The sequence below is a fragment of the Haliotis rubra genome, unplaced genomic scaffold (genome assembly GCF_003918875.1).
Source record: "Haliotis rubra isolate DU_JTF1 unplaced genomic scaffold, ASM391887v1 Scf922, whole genome shotgun sequence".
NCBI lineage: Eukaryota > Metazoa > Mollusca > Gastropoda > Lepetellida > Haliotidae > Haliotis > Haliotis rubra.
In genome coordinates, this window is record NW_025767660.1 from 339,493 (window position 1) to 358,083 (window position 18,591).

Sequence of the window (18,591 nt, forward strand, 5' to 3'; positions counted from 1 at the left end):
GTACAAACCAAAGTTAAACCATTGCAAGCTGTGACCTTGTCGCTCTAGAATGTTGTCCTTATTATGACGTCACAATATATATGTAATGACATCATACTGTAACCGCTACAATCTCCCTGAAGAGTAAAGAACGAAACATGTTGGAGAAAACGGCATTCTGTTTTTATTTATCTATGCAATATATATATATATATATATATATATACACACACACAAGTGATTTCTGCGGTGTATAAGCAATAAATATATAAAATATTATTCCAGTTATTTCTTCTTGCATATATATATATATTTTCTTGACGATTGCTTCATGTTATGGCCCTTTGGAGATGAAAAATTAACTCTGTTTTATAACATCCTAAATAAATTGAACAAACATTTACATTTTACCATGGACTCAAATTATTCTGAAATTCCATTTTTGGACATCATGGTAAAACTATGTGGACGTAATCTAGAAACAGATATATATTATAAACCTACAGATACTAAACAATACCTTCATTTTTCATCTTGCCACCCGAGTCATATAAAGAGAAGCATTCCCTATAACTTAGCAAGACGTATCTGCATGATTGTGTCACAAATACCGACAAGGAACATACGACTTGCAGAACTAAAATTATATCTACAGTCCCGTGGATACCCAGTTCTTCTTGTGGAAGATGGAATAAAGAAAGCAATAAACATAGACAGAAGGACACTGTTGAAAGTTCGTGATAAACAAATAAATAACACTGTCAATCTGGCCTATGTTTCAACGCACAACCCCAAGAATCCGGAACTTTTTCATATCATAAGACAAAATGTTCCAATTTTAAATGCTGATATGAAAATGAATCGAATTATGGCTCATACCCCTGGCTGCCGAGTTTTTCAGGCGCACATTTTCATACGGTTTGAAAAGTGAACGTTGTGCGAGAATTGCGCTCGCTCGCGTGGTCCTGGATCTACGTACGGCTATAAAATTACACAGAAATGTAGAATATTAAATTTCCTATCCGTTGGTATAAATATAAGTGCAACTACCTTGGCAGTTTGAGAAATAGACACTGCTAAATGTTGTCCAAATGTTTGTTATGCGTTAAAAAACAGTAAATTTATCCGCTTTTTATCGCGCACCGATAAAAGCACTGTGCTACGAATTTATTAATGTGGCATCTTTACGGAAAGTGTGAGCGAAGAAAATACAGCCTGATATCTGAACGACATAAGTGTATATGAATTGGGTTTATTTGCTTGTGCATAACGTTATACGCTCAACATTAAAAATGACTCACAATAAGTGTCAAAAATGGATTTTCTTCTATGACGTCAAACGACGACAGAGAGGTCATACACGTATAATGATAAGGGGGGCATAACTCCGTTATTCGTAACACTAGGTCAATGTAACTCAGGTCAATTGGAGAGAATTTGTTGTGGATACGGACGCTATATTTTCGTTATTTTATGTTTATGGTGAACCAAACTATTACAGTTCAAAGTTCCCCAATGTGAGCGGATGCAGTTTGGTAGTTTCACAATTTACAAGAAAAATGACAACGTCTTACATGTGAAAGCACGTAATAGCGATTTGGATGGCCCTATCCGATATATAAGTTAGTTCTTAGATTCCCATATTCTCCTGTTTGTGTAGATGTAATTTGACTAATTTTGCATTGTTATTACCAGAATACTAGCCATATCTTCAAATGTAAGGAAATTGCTGAAAATATCACAACATTTTAGTTGACGTCATTGCTTGTTTTATGCATTTTGCGACGTCGGAAAAGGACGACATTGGTATGCTGATTAGTATATATCTCACCTAATTTCCATTAATTGTATAAAAGGTCTCGGCTTCTACGTCAGAATTTAACACTCTATAAACAAAACATAAAATGACTGATTTTTCCATTTAAATAGTGTCCTGAATATATCATCAATTAGACGGTTTGACAGTGTATCTTATTGTGAACAACACGCGCACCTGTTTGGCATCAACTTAACATAAATAAAAATAATATTTCTCAACACCCGAATATTTTGTTTGGGATAAGAAGTTTGTTTGTTTATGATTATGTAGCTATTTCTCTTCATACGTATGCAATGAAAGATGCAAAAAGATAGCTTTTTATATATGGAACTATATATTAGAATATGGATGTAAGATTTGTCCGAATTAACACAGATGTTATATGAGATGGTATATATATATATTCAACAATTTTCCTATAAATGTAGTTAGAGTTTGATATCCTGTCATCGCAATATTATTTAATCGAATATGAATTGATTATATTATCGAAAACAATGATAGAGAATCATAAAACGTTTCCAACAAACGCGCACCTGGCCAATCAATATGCATTATTCTTTTGTCTATAAAACGACACAAATTTATGCAATGAACAAGACAATTCCTTTAAATATGTGTGCATATACATTTCATACCATATATAAATCATTTTCATTAATATTATCAGTTTTACATATAAGGTTGAATTAAATCACCGTTCATTAACCAGTTCATATGAAATTGCAATATTAGTCCAAATAAATTGAATAGGAACTAAAGTAGTTGCAATTATGGCTACGTTTGATCGTCTAACACTTGTGTAAAGGTTTAGAATATGGTGTATTGCACTAAATATGTCAATTTCTTATGTAAATATGATGCAAACAATCAAAAACTTTCAAAGAATAAAACACCGTAAACCCTATACGCGCGTATGATATGATATTGAACAAGGCTAAATGTGGATACTGAAGTCAGTTTCATGAAAAAGTATCTGAACTATACGCAAAAATACACCATAATACTGACAGTGTAATCGGAAGGATTGGGCGATTGTGTTTACTCTTGTTCAACCGACCTTCACCTCAAAGAAATTGCCTAATATGTACAACAATGTTGACGTATGACATCACTACCGCTGACCGATTTCTTACAAAATGGCGGCTTTGCTGACAAGGGTACACAGGATTTTGCAAGGACCCTTCTATTGATTCAGGGATCGTTTGTCCATAAATATGACATGTAAGTAATCAGAATGATTCTGACTATCTGTGTATTGTTATATGTTTTTATCGTTTTCACTATAAGTAAGAGAAAAAGCCAGAAATGCAGATAATTACCGTTGTCGTTCTGCGTGATTTTGCGTCAGTCATGGCGTCACGCTGCACGGAAACTTTGACAATTTTTTATGAATTATCAAATCATTGCATTGTATCTATTTATAATTTCCTATTTCTTGCTACGATACTCTTTCCATGCATATTCCAAAGGTATTGAGCCATTGCAAGCAATGAATAGACGGATGAATGTTGGAAAATTTCAGAAAATGCTACACAGTGTAAAATAGGTTTTTGTCTTTGTTTACATTTCGAACCAGCGCAGTCTTTCGAGCACAGCGTTCGTTTTCACACCCAATATGTTTCGTCTCATTTTATCTAGACAGTTGGCATTGGTGACAAAGACCAGTTGCAGTTTGATTCTAAAATGTATGGGGAATTCATTGATGCATTTTTCGAAGCTGAATATGAAATATACGTGATGTAATAGGCGTCTCAATACCGGCCTTCGCGAAACGTGATTTTGTAAACACTATCCAATATGGCGGAAAGCGCTCTACGGCGTTCGTGTAAGTGTATTTTCGAAAACATCCCAACCGATTCTAGATTCATCGGCAACGTTTCAGAATTATCATTAGCGATTTCATGTAAAAGTGATATCAGTGTTCATTAATATGTTATTTTTTAAATTCAATACTCCCAGTAATTATCCGATTTTCACATTTCAAAACATACAGCAAATAACGCTGTGAATCGCGATTTCGTACTGTGTCAAAAATGGCGACATTTTCGATGAAGCCTATTTTGAAAGGTCATTTTCAGCACTTGAGCTTTGTCTAAAATAATAGTGGATGGTATCAAGAAACAGGAAATTTCCCGCAGAATTCGAAACTGTGAAGTGTATTTGTGTGCGTGGGATATTTTGATTTTTATTGGACTTGAAATTGAGGGTTGAAGGGGAAGGACATATATGTCCCTGTGGCATCCAGGGGGTTAAGCGCTCACATAACCCCCTGGCTGCCGAGTTTTTTTTCAGGCGCACATTTTCATACGGTTTGAAAAGTAAACGTTTTGCGAGAATTGCGCTCGCGTGGTCCTGGATATACGTACGGCTATAAAATTACACAGCAATGTAGAATATTAAATTTCCTATCCTTTGGAATAAATATAAGTGCAACTACCTTGGCGGTTTGAGAAATAGACACTGCTAAATGTTGTCCAAATTTTTGTTATGCGTTAAAAAACAGTAAATTTCTCCGCTTTTTATCGCGCACCGATAAAAGCACTGTGCTGCGAATTTTTTAATGTGGCATCTTTACGGAAAGTGTGAGCGAAGAAAATACAGCCTGATATCTGAACGACATAAATGTATATGAATTGGGTTTATGTGCTTGTGCATAACGTTATACGCTCAACATTAAAAATTACTCGCAATAAATGTAAAAAATGGATTTTCTTCTATGACGTCAAACGACGACAGAGAGGTCATACACGTATAATGATAAGGCGGCATAACTCCGTTATGCGTAACACTAGGTCAATGTAACTCAGATCACTTGGAAAGAATTTGTTGTGGATACGGACGCTATATTTTCGTTATTTTATGTTCATGGTGAACCAAACTATTCCAATTCAACGTTCCCCAATGTGAACGGATGCAGTTTGGTAGTTTCACAATTTATAAGAAAGGATGACAACGTATTACATGTGAAAGCACGTACTAGCGATTTGAATGGCCCTATCCGATAATTAAGTTAGTTCTTAGATTCCCATATTCTCCTGTTTGTGTAGCTGTAATTTGACTAATTTTGCATCGTTATTACCGGAATACTAGTCATATCTTCAAATGTAACGAAATTGCTGAAAATAATACAACATTTTAGTTGACGTCAATGCTTGTTTTATGCATTTTGCGACGTCGGAAAAAGACGACATTGGTATGCTGATTAGTATATATCTCACCTAATTTCCATTAATTGTATAAAAGATCTCGGCTTCTACGTCAGAATGTAACACTCTTTAGACAAAACATAAAATGACTGATTTTTCCATTTAAATAGTGTCCTGAATATATCAACAATTAGACGGTTTGACAGCGTATCTTATTGTGAACAACACGCGCACCTGTTTGGCATCAATTTAACGTAAATAAAAATTATATTTCACAACACCCGAATATTTTGTTTGGGATAATAAGAATTTTGTTTGTTTATGATTATGTAGCTATTTCTCTTCATACGTATGCAATGAAAGATGCAAAAGATAGCTTTTATATATGGAACTATATATTAGAATATGGATGCAAGATTTGTCCGAATTAACACATGAGATGGTATATAGATTTTTCAACAATTTTCCTATAAATGTAGTTAGAGTTTGATATCCTGTCATCACAATATTATTTAATCGAATATGAATTGAATATATTATCGAAAACAATGATAGAGAATCATAAAACGTTTCCAACAAACGCGCACCTTGCCGATCAAAATGGATCATTCTTTTGTCTATAAAACGACACAAAATTATGCAATGAACAAGACAATTCCTTTAAATATGTGTGCATATACATTTCATACCATATATAAATCATTGTCATTTATTATCAGTTTTACATATAAGGTTGAATTAAATCACCGTCCATTAACCTGTTCATATGAAATTGCAATATTAGTCCAAATAAATTGAATATTGTACATCATAGGAACTAAAGTAGTTGCAGTTATGGCTACGTTTGATCTTCTAACACTTGTGTAAAGGTTTAGAATATGGTGTATTGCACTAAATATGTCAATTTCTTATGTAAATATGATTCAAACAATCAAAACTTTCAAAGAATAAAACACCGTAAACCCTATATGCACGTATGATATGATATTGAACAAGGCTAAATGTAGATACTGAAGTCAGTTTCATGAAAAAGTATCTGAACTATACGCAAAATATACACCATAATACTGACAGTTTAATCGGAAGGATTGGGCGATTGTGTTTACTCTTGTTCAACCGACCTTCACCTCAAAGAAATTGCCTAATATGTACAACAATGTTGACGTATGACATCACTACCGCTGACCGATTTCTTACAAAATGGCGGCTTTGCTGACAAGGGTACACAGGATTTTGCGAGGACCCTTCCATTGATTCAGGGATCGTTTGTACATAAATATGAGATGTAAGTAATCAGAATGATTCTGACTATCTGTGTATTGTTATATGTTTTTATCGTTTTCACTATAAGTAAGAGAAAAGGCCAGAAATGCAGATAATTACCGTTGTCGTTCTGCGTGATTTTGCGTCAGTCATGGCGTCACGCTGCACGGAAACTTTGGCAAATTCTTATGAATTATCAAATCATTGCATTGTATCTATTTATAATTTCCTATTTCTTACTACGATACTCTTTCCATGCATATTCCAAAGGTATTGAGCCATTGCAAGCAATGAATAGACGGATGAATGTTGAAAAATTTCAGAAAATGCTACGCAGTGTAAAATCGGAATTTGTCTTTGTTTACATTTCAGACAAACGCGGTCTTTCAAGCACAGCGTTCGTTTTCACACCCAATATGTTTCGTCTCATTTTATGTAGACAGTTGTTATTGGTGACACAGACCAGTTGCAATTTGATTTTAAAATGTATGGGGAATTCAGTGATGCATTTTTCGAAGCTGAATATGAAATATACGTGATGTAATAGGCGTCTCAATACCGGCTTTCGCGAAACGTGATTTTGTAAACACTATCCAATATGGCGGAAAGCGCTCTACGGTGTTCGTGTAAGTGCATTTTCGAAAACATCCCAACCGATTCTAGATTCATCGGCAACGTTTCAGAATTATAATTAGCGATTACATGTAAAACTGATATCAGTGATCATGGATATGTTATTTTTTAAATTCAATACTCCCAGTAATTTTCCGATTTTCACATTTCAAAACATACAGCAAATAACGCTGTGAATCGCGATTTCGGACTGTGTCAAAATGGCGACATTTTCGATGAAGCCAATTTTGAAAGGTCATTTTCAGCACTTGAGCTTTGTCTAAAATAATAGTGGATGGTATCAAGACACAGGAAATTTCCCGCAGAATTCGAAACTGTGAAGTGTATTTGTGTGCGTGGGATATTTTGATTTTTATTGGACTTCAAATTGAGGGTTGAAGGGGAAGGACATATATGTCCCTGTGGCAGCCAGGGGATAATCACCTCACCTCACCTCATATATATAAACCATTGGACTTCAGCGAACCGGGGCGGTGGGGCAGCCTTGTGGTTGGTTCGTATGTTCAAAAACGTCTGTTATCCAGAGTAACAGATCTAAACCCCATTATGACACCCTGAACCTAAATGTTACCACACAAGGTGCAAGGTGTGACCTTGTAGCTGAAGCGTTCGCTCGTCACGCCGAAGACCCGGGTTCAATTCCTCACATGGGTCTAAAGTGTGACAAATATATTATTCTGCACAAAAAAACTTAAAATAAAATAACTTACCAGTGTAGTCACGGTGCAGTCCACATTCGAAACGAACCCGGAACAGTTTCCGTCTGAATAACGCCCACTCAGCTGACACGTGAGGCCACCAGGTGTCTTGCAGTAGGAGGCTGACAGACAGCCTGGGTCGTTCAGACAGAGCACAGAGCACTCGGTCCTGCTTCTGACAGCCTTGATTGTTATCAGATCATCGTCGGTTTTTGATGAGGGGCAGTTCTTGAAAGCAACACGTCTTCTTTCAGCAAAGATGGCCGACGCGTGAAGAAACAACATCAGCAGACAGCTCTCGTGAAGCCTCATGGTTGGTTCTGTGGGTTGAAACTTATTTCCTGTATGATATAGACTCTGATTAGATCTGATCTATATCTGCAGTCATTAAACAGAATTATGCATTTTCTGCAGTCACTTGTGAATTGAACTAAATGAAGGTTCATCTGATTAATGAGTATCGAGGAAATTATGTTCATCTATAAGTTAGACGCAGCTTCATGTTTTTCAAGACATCTTTCTGGAATATGCGTCTGTGAAGGCGTTCAGATAATGACGATATTGCACAGTACAATTACAGTTTGATTTCTTTCACGTGGTGCTAGTAACACATTAAGTTTCTATTGGCATTGAATGCATATTTCAGATAAAAGCTAATGGTATTAATTTCACATCATCTATATTGTTTGATGTTAAAAGATTTGCCAATGTGTGTTCATACATTACAATTTTGACAGACTTGGCAAATAATTAATAAAAGATACTGATAGCTTCTTAATGACTTGGCCATACAGTCATGACAATTTTAAGAGTGAAAAGTGAGCGATAGGTCTTGTGGGAATTCAAAGATTCATTAAGACTGTAGCCGTCTAAGCGTAACTCCTGTGTGTAATATTTGTAAATATTCTATCCACTGAAAACATGCTTCTGCTATTAATAATACATGTATTTTCATGGATTCATCATATTTTATCTATAGCTGTGCTATAGTTTCTCATTAAAATGTCTTTTCTGTTGTCGGAATTGAAGTAAGTCCCACACAGAGCTGGGATCATATGTCTTTGAAATATATATGCAAACGTCTGGAACCTTGTGTTCCAATACAAGCGTTCGTAGCGCTACGACATTCGCATGCCTATGAGTTGGTCTCAACCATTGACTGGATTACATTCTTTTCGTCAGCAGAGAAATTTCGACTTCTCTTTTTCCTTGGGGTTCAGGCGACATTTCGCGATTCCATTTTTGGCAATCCGGAAGTAAACAGAAAACGGAATTGTTGGATATATGGAAGCTAACCAGTGACGTTAACCACACTGTTAAACTTTGACGGCGACGTTAGCTAACGGCATGACTAACCATGTTTTGAACAACGCATATTTAACGTTCGGTAATCTAACGGCCGGTTAAGGATTTAACCGGCCGTTAGGAGTTAACCGGCGGTTAAGATAACCGAGTGCTCTGGGTCCGGTTGTTCAAAACTCGGTTACATTTAACCGACTGTTACCTTATAACAGAGGGTTATCTTGTTGTTCAAAACTCTGTTAACATTTAACAGGCTGTTAACGTGACGTTAAGTTAACACACCTAAGGACCGCCGCTCACTTTTTAACAGTGTGGTTAACTCGCAAATGGCGTTCATGGCTAACACTGCTTTCATGATGCCAGTTCAGCAAAGAAAGGATAGGGTGTATCGTGGACTGAACTTCGATATTGGAAATTATTCTGACGAAGAGAGTTACATACGAAACTGTAACTATGCACATCATAGGAACTAAAATACATGTTGTACAAGTACATGATGCCTACGTTTCATCTTTTAACACTTGTGGAAAGGTTTATATATGCTTTACTACACTAAATGTGTGAATTTCTTCTGTAAATATTCAAACAAACACTTTCAAAGAATATAACACGTACACCCTATATCCACGTATGATATGATATTGAACAAGGCTAAATGTAGATAATTAAATTAGTTTCATGAAAAAACATCCGAACGATTACATTATGATACTGAAAGTGTAATCGGCGGGATATGGTGATTGTGTATACTCTTATTCTACCTCAAAGAAATTGCCAAATACACTCCCTTTTTAAGAAAGAGAAGAAGCCAGAAATGCCGATTATTACCGTTGTCGTTCTGCGTGATTTTGCGTCAGTCATGCCGTCACGCAGCACAGAAACTTGACAGTTTCGTGTAAACACATCACATTCCTGTATTATATCTATTTTTAATTTCTATTTCTTACTACTATGCTCTTTCCATGCAAATTGCGTGTCTGAAAATTTGAGAAAGTGCTACACAGTGTAAAGTCTGAAATTGTCTTTGTTTACATTTCAAACAAGTGTCGTCTTTCGAGCACAGCATTCGTTTCCACCCCCAATATCTTTCGTTTCATTTTTATCTAGACACTTGGTATTGGTGACAAAGACCAGTTGTAATTAGATTCTAAAATGTATGAGGAATTCAGTAGGGCTGGGACGAGTAGGAAACAATGGAATCGAGTACCCGCATGTACCCGGAAATGTAAGAAATACATTCGGGTCCACTTTCTGAATATTCAATAACGATTTGACAGAGATTATTATAGAAAACTTGAACAGTTGGTAATAAGACATTAAAACTGACCTCAAGCTATTTAATTTACGTCTGTTTAACCAATATAGAGAGTAACACCATTACTTATACTCCTGCTACTGTAACTTAACTACTCACTGCTCATGAACAGATAAATTACAGTCATTAAAACTATGCTCCATTAATCGGACAATACCAATCATGTAAAAACTCGTGAATTTCCGGGTTAGAATATTGATCTTCAGTAACCCATGCTTGTCGGAAGAGGCGACTAACGGGATCGGGTGGTCAGACTCGCTGACTTGGTTGACATATGTCATCGGTTCCCAACTGCGCACAGCGATGCTCATGTTGTTGATCACTGGATTGTCTGGTCCAGACTCGATTATTTACAGACCACCGCCATATAGCTGGAATATTGCTGAGCGCGGCGTAAAACTAAACTCACTCACTCACTCACTCAATGATGTAAATGTGTGTTACGTCAAAAATGAAAAAGACAAGCTATTGTCTGCCCTTGTCATTACAGAGCTCTCTCCCTTTCCGGATACTCGATTCCTAGAAATAGGACTTGATTCCAGGTGTACCCGACCCGGATTCGAGTACCCGAGTACCTTTCCCAGCCTTAGAATTCAGTGATTCATTTGGCGCCGCTGAATATGAAATATAAGTGATGTAATTGGCGTTTCAATACCGGCCTTCGCGAAACATGATTTTGTAAACACTATCCAATAGGGCGCAAAGTGCACTTAGGCGTTCGTGTGAGTGTATTTATGAAAAGATCTGAACACAATTCCAGGTTTATCGGCAACGTTTCAGAGTTATTAGTGATTTTATGAAAAACTGATATCATTGTTAATTAATATGCTATTTTTGAAAGTCTATACTCCAAGTAATTATCCGATTTTGTTTTGATATGTGCGTCTGGCATCCCTTCCCATAGATGGATTTTAATTATATTTTTACTAATCATTTCAGCAATAGGCCTCATTTCTTTTTAATTCTTTGAATGTTTTAATTGAAGCACATCATCTTTTAAAAATGCTATATAAATTGACAAAAACTTAGCATAAACATTGCTCTCGCAACATGTGTGTAGGAAAATAAACAAAACATTATTATGTATCTATTTCTGTTGAGATGCAGGCCTACTTCGTAGTCACTTTGATTAAATGTTATATTTGAATATCGAAACCTTTTTGTCACAGCGAACACAACAGTATCTCTTGTCATATTACACGATAATATTTGGAAATTTTAACTTATTTTATAACAATATCTGAATGCTAATGTTATACACTGATAGGTTCATATAAGGAATACACTGGCACAATAGTATTTCTCTGCCGAATCGTTGCAGCGTTCTATAATACACTTATGAAATATAATACATGTTTTCCGTCCTTGAAGACATTGAAAAGAACTATTTATGCATTAAATGGAGGTTCACCTGATTAATGAGTATCGAGGAAATTATGTTCATCTACTACAGCGTTCTATAATACACTTATGAAATATAATATACTCTCCCAAAAAAGAAACGCATCATGAAAATGGCAATTTCATGTAGCAATGAATTAAAACGTGATTCATTTTACAAAAGGTTTTGCTCTGTTTATGAGTCCTATGGTGTTTATGTTTTGAAACATCACAACAAAACGCACCATCCGTAAAATACCCGTATTTAACAGCATGATTTCCAATTTCGGCGTGTAGTGTCACAGAATACACAATTCACATGCAATGCACGTGAAAGTTGGGGATCAGATAGTCTCAATGATGTGTATAAAAGGTTGATCGCTGTCTGTCGATTATTCACTGTATTTGGAATATTGTTGACGAACGCAAAATGCCACGTCTAAGTGAAGCCAACCGTCGTATCGCCATTGGTTTGCTTGAAGCTGGCCAGTCTCAACGTGCAGTTACCCGGCGCATGAATGTTCACCAAAGCTCCATTTCACGGCTCTGGGAGAGATATCGCCGGCAGCATTCGGTAGCAGATGCCCCTGGTAGTGGGCGACCTCGAGCGACCACTGCGGCGCAGGATCGCTACATTCGGGTACATCACCTGCGTCATCGAACAGCTACGGCGACCAGTACCGCTCGACAATTACCCGGATTGAGGAGGCTTTCTGCACAGACCGTCAGGAACAGATGGAGCGAGGCTGGTTTACGTGCCAGAAGACCTTATTTTGGCCCTGTGCTTCGACAACAACATCGTCGACATCGAGTTCAATGGTGCACCAACGTTCAGGCCTGGAACCTACCGAATTGGCGTAGAATCTGGTTCAGTGATGAATCACGATTTCTATTGGAACGACGCGATGGAACAATGCGGGTGTACAGACGTCGACGTGAACGTTTCGCCGACGCTTGCGTTCCCCAGGTGGACAGATTCGGCCGGGGCCGTGTTATGATGTGGGGAGCGATCACCTGCCGTAGGAGAAGTGATTTGGTGATGATCCAGGGCAACCTGACAGCTCAACGGTACTGTGACGAAATCTTACGCCCACACCTCCTTCCAATCATTGATCGCCAGAGGGAGTTGTTTCAACAGGACAATGCCAGGCCCCACACAGCACGTCACACTAGAGACTTCCTCCAGAACAAAAAACATCAATGTGCTCCCCTGGCCCTCAAGATCACCGGACTTAAACCCGATCAAACATCTGTGGGATGCCCTGAACAGACGGGTGCGACGCCGTAACCCTCAGCCCCAGACACTTCAGCAACTCGCACAGGCACTACAGGCAGAGTAGATTCTGAGACTTATTTGTTCGATGCCGAGGCGATGCCGTGCAGTTCTGGATGCCCACGGTGGTCACACGAGTTATTGACTTCAGCGCCACCACACGTCTCCATGTGACACTCAAACTGACTTTCCTCGAGTTGGTGCCAAAGACGGATAAGTCTGCATTCCCAGTGTGGAATTTCGCTATATTTCATTGACTCATAAAGCCTACAAGATGTTTCAAAATAAACATGAAAATACAGTTGAAATTCCTATATGCGTTTCTTTTTTGTGAGAGTATACATGTTTTCCGACCGTGAAGTCATTAAAAAGAATTATGCATTTTCTGCAGTCACTTGTGAATTGAACTAAATGAAGGTCCATCTGGTTAATGAGTATCGAGGAAATTATGTTCATCTATAAATTAGACGCAGCTTCATGTTTTTCAAGACATCTTTCTGGAATATGCGTCTGTCAAGGCGTTCAGATAATGACGATATTGTACAGTATTATTCATGAGATTCCTGTCAACAGTAAGGTCGGATAATAGATCGATTTTATTCAGCAGTGTTGGCCCTAAGGCCTATAGTACAATTACAGTTTGATTACTTTCACGTGGTGCTAGTAACATATTAAGTTTCTATTGGCATTGAATGCATATTTCAGATAAAAGCTAATGGTATTAATTTCACAACATCTATATTGTTTGATGTTAAAAGATTTGCCAATGTGTGTTCATACATTACAATTTTTGACAGACTTGGCAAATAATTAGTAAATGATATTGATAGCATCTTCACGACTTGGCCATACAGTCATGACAATTTAATGAGTGAAAAGTGAGCGATAGGTCTTGTGGGAATTCAAAGATTCATTAAGACTGTAGCCGTCTAAGCGTAACTCCTGTGTGTAATATTTATACACTTTCTATCCACGGACAACATGATTCTAATATTAATATTATTTTCATGGATTCATCATATTTTATCTATAGCTGTGCTATAGTTTCTCTTTAAAATGTCTTTTCTGTTGTCGGAATTGAAGTAAGCCCCACACAGAGCTGGGATCTTTGAAATATAAATTATGCAAACGGCTGGAACCTTGTGTTCCAATACAAACCGTTCGTAGCGTTACGACATTCGCATGCCTATGATAAACTATAGAGTTGTCCTCAACCATTGACTGGATTACATTCTTTTCGTCAGCAGAGAAATTTCGACTTCTCTTTTTCCTTGGGGTTCAGGCGACATTTTGCGTTTTCATTTTTGGTAAACCGGAAGTAAACAGAAAACGGAATTGTGGGATATATGGAGGCTAACCAGTGACGTTAACCACACTGTTAAACTTTGACGGCGACGTTAGCTAACGGCATGACTAACCATGTTTTGAACAACGCATATTTAACGTTCGGTTACCAAACGGCCGGTTAAGGATTTAACCGGCCGTTAGGAGTTAACCTGCGGTTAAGATAACCGAGTATTGAACAACCGGGCCCTGATGTATATATTTGCGTATAAACATCATAACTACTTCAAACAAGAACGACAACTCTGCTTTTGTAAGCTTCCAACAATATTAAATATTGCTGTAGCACTCGACAATTGACGTTCTAAAAGACTTTGAGCTGTTTTAAACAATGAAAATGATCATAATCATTTGTTGAAAAGATATTTAACGTAATTATTACAATCTGTTCACCTTATATTTCCAAATGCATATTTCTCAATTCGGTATAAGAATCAAAAATGGGATTTTTCTATGAACAAGCATTTAAAATAACAAATAATTTCCGCTGTGATAAGTCCCCAACTGAAGAATTCGGGGAGAGTCCTATCATGATTTAGTACATTTTGTCGTAATTTCGCACATAACATTCATCAAAGTGGGGACGAGTCTTCTTGGAGATTACGAAAACGGGCGAGGAGTGACGTATGAAAACATTCATCGACACGGGGACGAGTATTCTTATATATAGTTTATTTCTGTCATAGGACAATACAGTTGTAAAATGTGCTCAGCAGACACACACTTGTTGCTGATCCGTTAAAAGCTAAAACACCGTGCAGTTGTGTTGATTTACGTCTGCCGTGCAGCCGTTATTGGTGGGCTTGACCAAACTGTCAAAGATCTTCAATGCAACAGTTATTGGCGGGCTGGACCAAACTGTCAAAGATCCTCAGTGCAGACGTCATTGGTGGACTTTGCCAAACTGTCAAAAATCTTCAATGCAACAGTTATTGGTGGACTGAACCAAACTGTCAAAGATCTTCAATGCAACAGTTATTGGCGGGCTGGACCAAACTGTCAAAGATCCTCAGTGCAGACGTCACTGGTGGACCGTGCCAAACTGTCAAAGATCTTCAATGCAACAGTTATTGGTGGACTGAACCAAACTGTCAAAGATCCTTAGTACAGCCGTAATTGGTGGACTGGACCAAGCTGTCACAGATCCTTAGTGCAGCCGTTATTGGTCGGCTGGACCAAACTGTCAGAGATCCTTAGTGCAGCCGTTTTTGGTGGGCTGGACCAAACTGTCAAAGATCTTGAATGCAACAGTTATTGGTGGACTGAACCAAACTGTCAAAGATCTTCAATGCAACAGTTATTGGCGGACTGGACCAAAGTGTCAAAGATCTTCAATGCAACAGTTATTGGTGGACTGAACCAAGCTGTCAAAGATCCTTAGTGCAGCCGTTATTGATGGGCGGGACTAAACTGTCAAAGATCCTTAGTGCAGCCGTTATTGGTGGGCTGGACCAAACTGTCAAAGATCCTTAGTGAAGCCGTTATTGGTGGGCTGGACCAAACTGTCAAAGATCTTCAGTGCAACAGTTATTGGCGGGCTGGACCAAACTGTCAAAGATCCTCAGTGCAGAGGTCATTTGAGGACTGTGCCAAACTGTCAAAGGCTTTCAATGCAACAGTTATTGGTGGACTCAACCAAACTGTCAAAGATCTTCAATGCAACAGTTATACTTGGCGGGCTGGACCAAACTGTCAAAGATCTTCAATGCAACAGTCATTGGTGGACTGAACCAAACTGTCAAAGATCCTTAGTACAGCCGTAATTGGTGGACTGAACCAAACTGTCCAAGATCCTTAGTGCAGCCGTTACTGGTGGACTGAACCAAACTGTCAAAGATCCCTAGTGCGGCCGTTATTTGTGGGCAGGACCAAACTGTCAAAGATCCTTAGTGCAGCCGTTATTGGTGGGCAGGACCAAACTGTCAAGGATCCTTATTGCAGCCGTCATTGGTGGACTGTGCCAAAGTCTCAAAGATCTTCAATGCAACAGTTATTGGTGGACTGAACCAAACTGTCAAAGATCTTGAATGCAACAGTTATTGGTGGACTGAACCAAACTGTGAAAGATCCTTAGTGAGACCGTTATTGGTGGGCTGGACCAAACTGTCAAAGATCCTTAGTACAGCCGTAATTGGTGGACTGGACCAAACTTTCAAAGATCCTTAGTACAGCCGTTATTGGTGGACTGAACCAAACTGTCAGAGATCCTTAGTGCAGCTGTTATTGGTGGACTGAACCAAACTGTCAGAGATCCTTAGTACAGCCGTTATTGGTGGACTGAACCAAAGTGTCAAAGATCCTCAGTGCAGAGGTCATTCGAGGACTGTGCCAAACTGTCAAACTGTCAAAGGCCTTAAATGCAACAGTTATTGGCGGGCTGGACCAAACTATCAAAGATCTTCAATGAAACAGTCATTGGTGGACTGAACCAAACTGTCCAAAATCCTTAGTACAGCCGTAATTGGTGGACTGAACCAAACTGTCCAAGATCCTTAGTGCAGCCGTTACTGGTGGACTGAACCAAACTGTCAAAGATCCTTAGTGCGGCCGTTATTTGTAGGCAGGACCAAACTGTCAAAAATCCTTAGTGCAGCCGATATTGGTGGGCAGGACCAAACTGTCAAGGATCCTTATTGCAGCCGTCATTGGTGGACTGTGCCAAAGTCCCAAAGATCTTGAATGCAACAGTTATTGGTGGACTGAACCAAACTGTCAAAGATCCTTAGTGAGACCGTTATTGGTGGGCTGGACCAAACTGTCAAAGATCCTTAGTACAGCCGTAATTGGTGGACTGGACCAAACTGTCAAAGATCCTTAGTACAGCCGTTATTGGTGGACTGAACCAAACTGTCAGAGATCCTTAGTGCCGTCGTTATTGATGGGCTCTGTCAAGCTGTCAAAGATTCTTTGTGCAGCTGTTATTGTTGGGCTGTGTCAAACTGTTAAAGATCCTTAGTGCCGCCGTTATTGGTGGGCAGGACCAAACTGTCAAAGATCCTTAGTGCTGCCGTTATTTGTAAGCCGTGGCACATATACTGCAGATTGTATATTATGAGTAACAATAGTTTCTCCCCTAGTGAACCAACACCTTTATCTCGACCAGTTTAGGTGTAAAATAAGTTCCGAGAAAATATCTAAGAGGAAACAGTTTCAATCTAGACATACTATGCAATACCACTGTACCATACTGTCGAAGGTATCCACTATTTTGGAAAACCACAATGTTTGACTTTTTAATATTTATGTTCAGACCCCTTTCTTCAATGAAAAGCAATTATTTGCTCATGAATTCAGTGATCACCATCATGAGCATCATTCTAAGAAATTGGGATACGCAGACATGCATCAACCAGGCCAGCGAACCTGACCATCCCATCTCGTTCGTCGCCTCTCACGACAAGCATGGGTTGCTGAAGGTTAATTCTAACCCAAACTTTCACAGGTTACCTCGATAAGCCTGTTACCTGTCAGTACTAGATTACATGGAGAAAACCATGATACTGTTGCAGCATTCCGACTTGCAGCCTCAACTCACGTTTTTAATACGTGGCTTCATTGCCAATGATAATGATAATAGTATCCGTTTTCCTGGCATTATGGATTTTTGTCTTTTCTTTAAAACCTCGGTACTGTCAGACACATGCAAGGCGGTTTTGGATTTGCAAATGGGATACAATGATATTCATGAACCGAGTGGGCGAGCCTGACAACGGGACCCCAGTTCTTCCTTGATGGGCATTTTAGAAGTTGGGGTGATGAAGAATGATGATACTTTTTATGAATATGCAACTTCTTTATTGTGAAAGGCGACGTTTCGACATAGATTCTAATGTCGTTGTCAAGCAAGTGATCACTTGCAATCTATGTTGAAACGTCGCCTTTCACAATAAAGTAGTTGCATACCCATAAAAAGTATCATCATTCTGGATCCAATTAATCGCCTCTTTCAACAGTCATGTTTTACTATAGATCATTTTGGAGATACTTATATTAATACACACTTGCGTTTTTGAAATGACTAGATTTCCGAGCTTAATTCAAACCAGTAATTACAAGAATCATAAAACATCGAATGAGATCACCTGTATGTCTCAATTGGATGTTCGATGAAGCACTTCTTCTCCATGTAGCAAACATATCATACATATCTATATCACTGACCTGTTAGTTTCCTGACTGATCTGTTCGACACCAGCACACGCCACGGACGTCTGGACACAGTGCATGAACATCAAAGATCTTGCCGAGATTGTGATGTGTCTAGACCTGTTCACACTTGGCTTCTCTTGTTATAAACACGTACATCAGCTGATTAGACAGAGAGTTTTTCTTGTTCCGGTAGGGTTTCCTTCATTTGCTGCAGATACATAAATCACATAAATCCTGTAAATTAATAACAAAGTCATAATGATGTTCCTAACATTCTTTCATTTTCA

General features: G+C 38.4%; 1 protein-coding gene across 1 annotated transcript in view; it reads right to left on the bottom strand.

Moving 5' to 3' along the window:
- Positions 1 to 18,370, bottom strand: part of LOC124264418 (protein crumbs-like) — a 65,373-nt gene extending 47,003 nt beyond the window's left edge. Inside the window, exons 1-2 of the mRNA XM_046699160.1 lie at positions 18,317 to 18,370; positions 7,554 to 7,882 (exon numbers count right to left, since the gene is read on the bottom strand). Coding sequence (XP_046555116.1) covers positions 7,554 to 7,853 — 300 coding nt within the window. The 5' untranslated portion in view covers positions 7,854 to 7,882; positions 18,317 to 18,370. The remainder of the gene's footprint in view (positions 1 to 7,553; positions 7,883 to 18,316) is intronic.
- Positions 18,371 to 18,591: the final 221 nt, after the last annotated feature.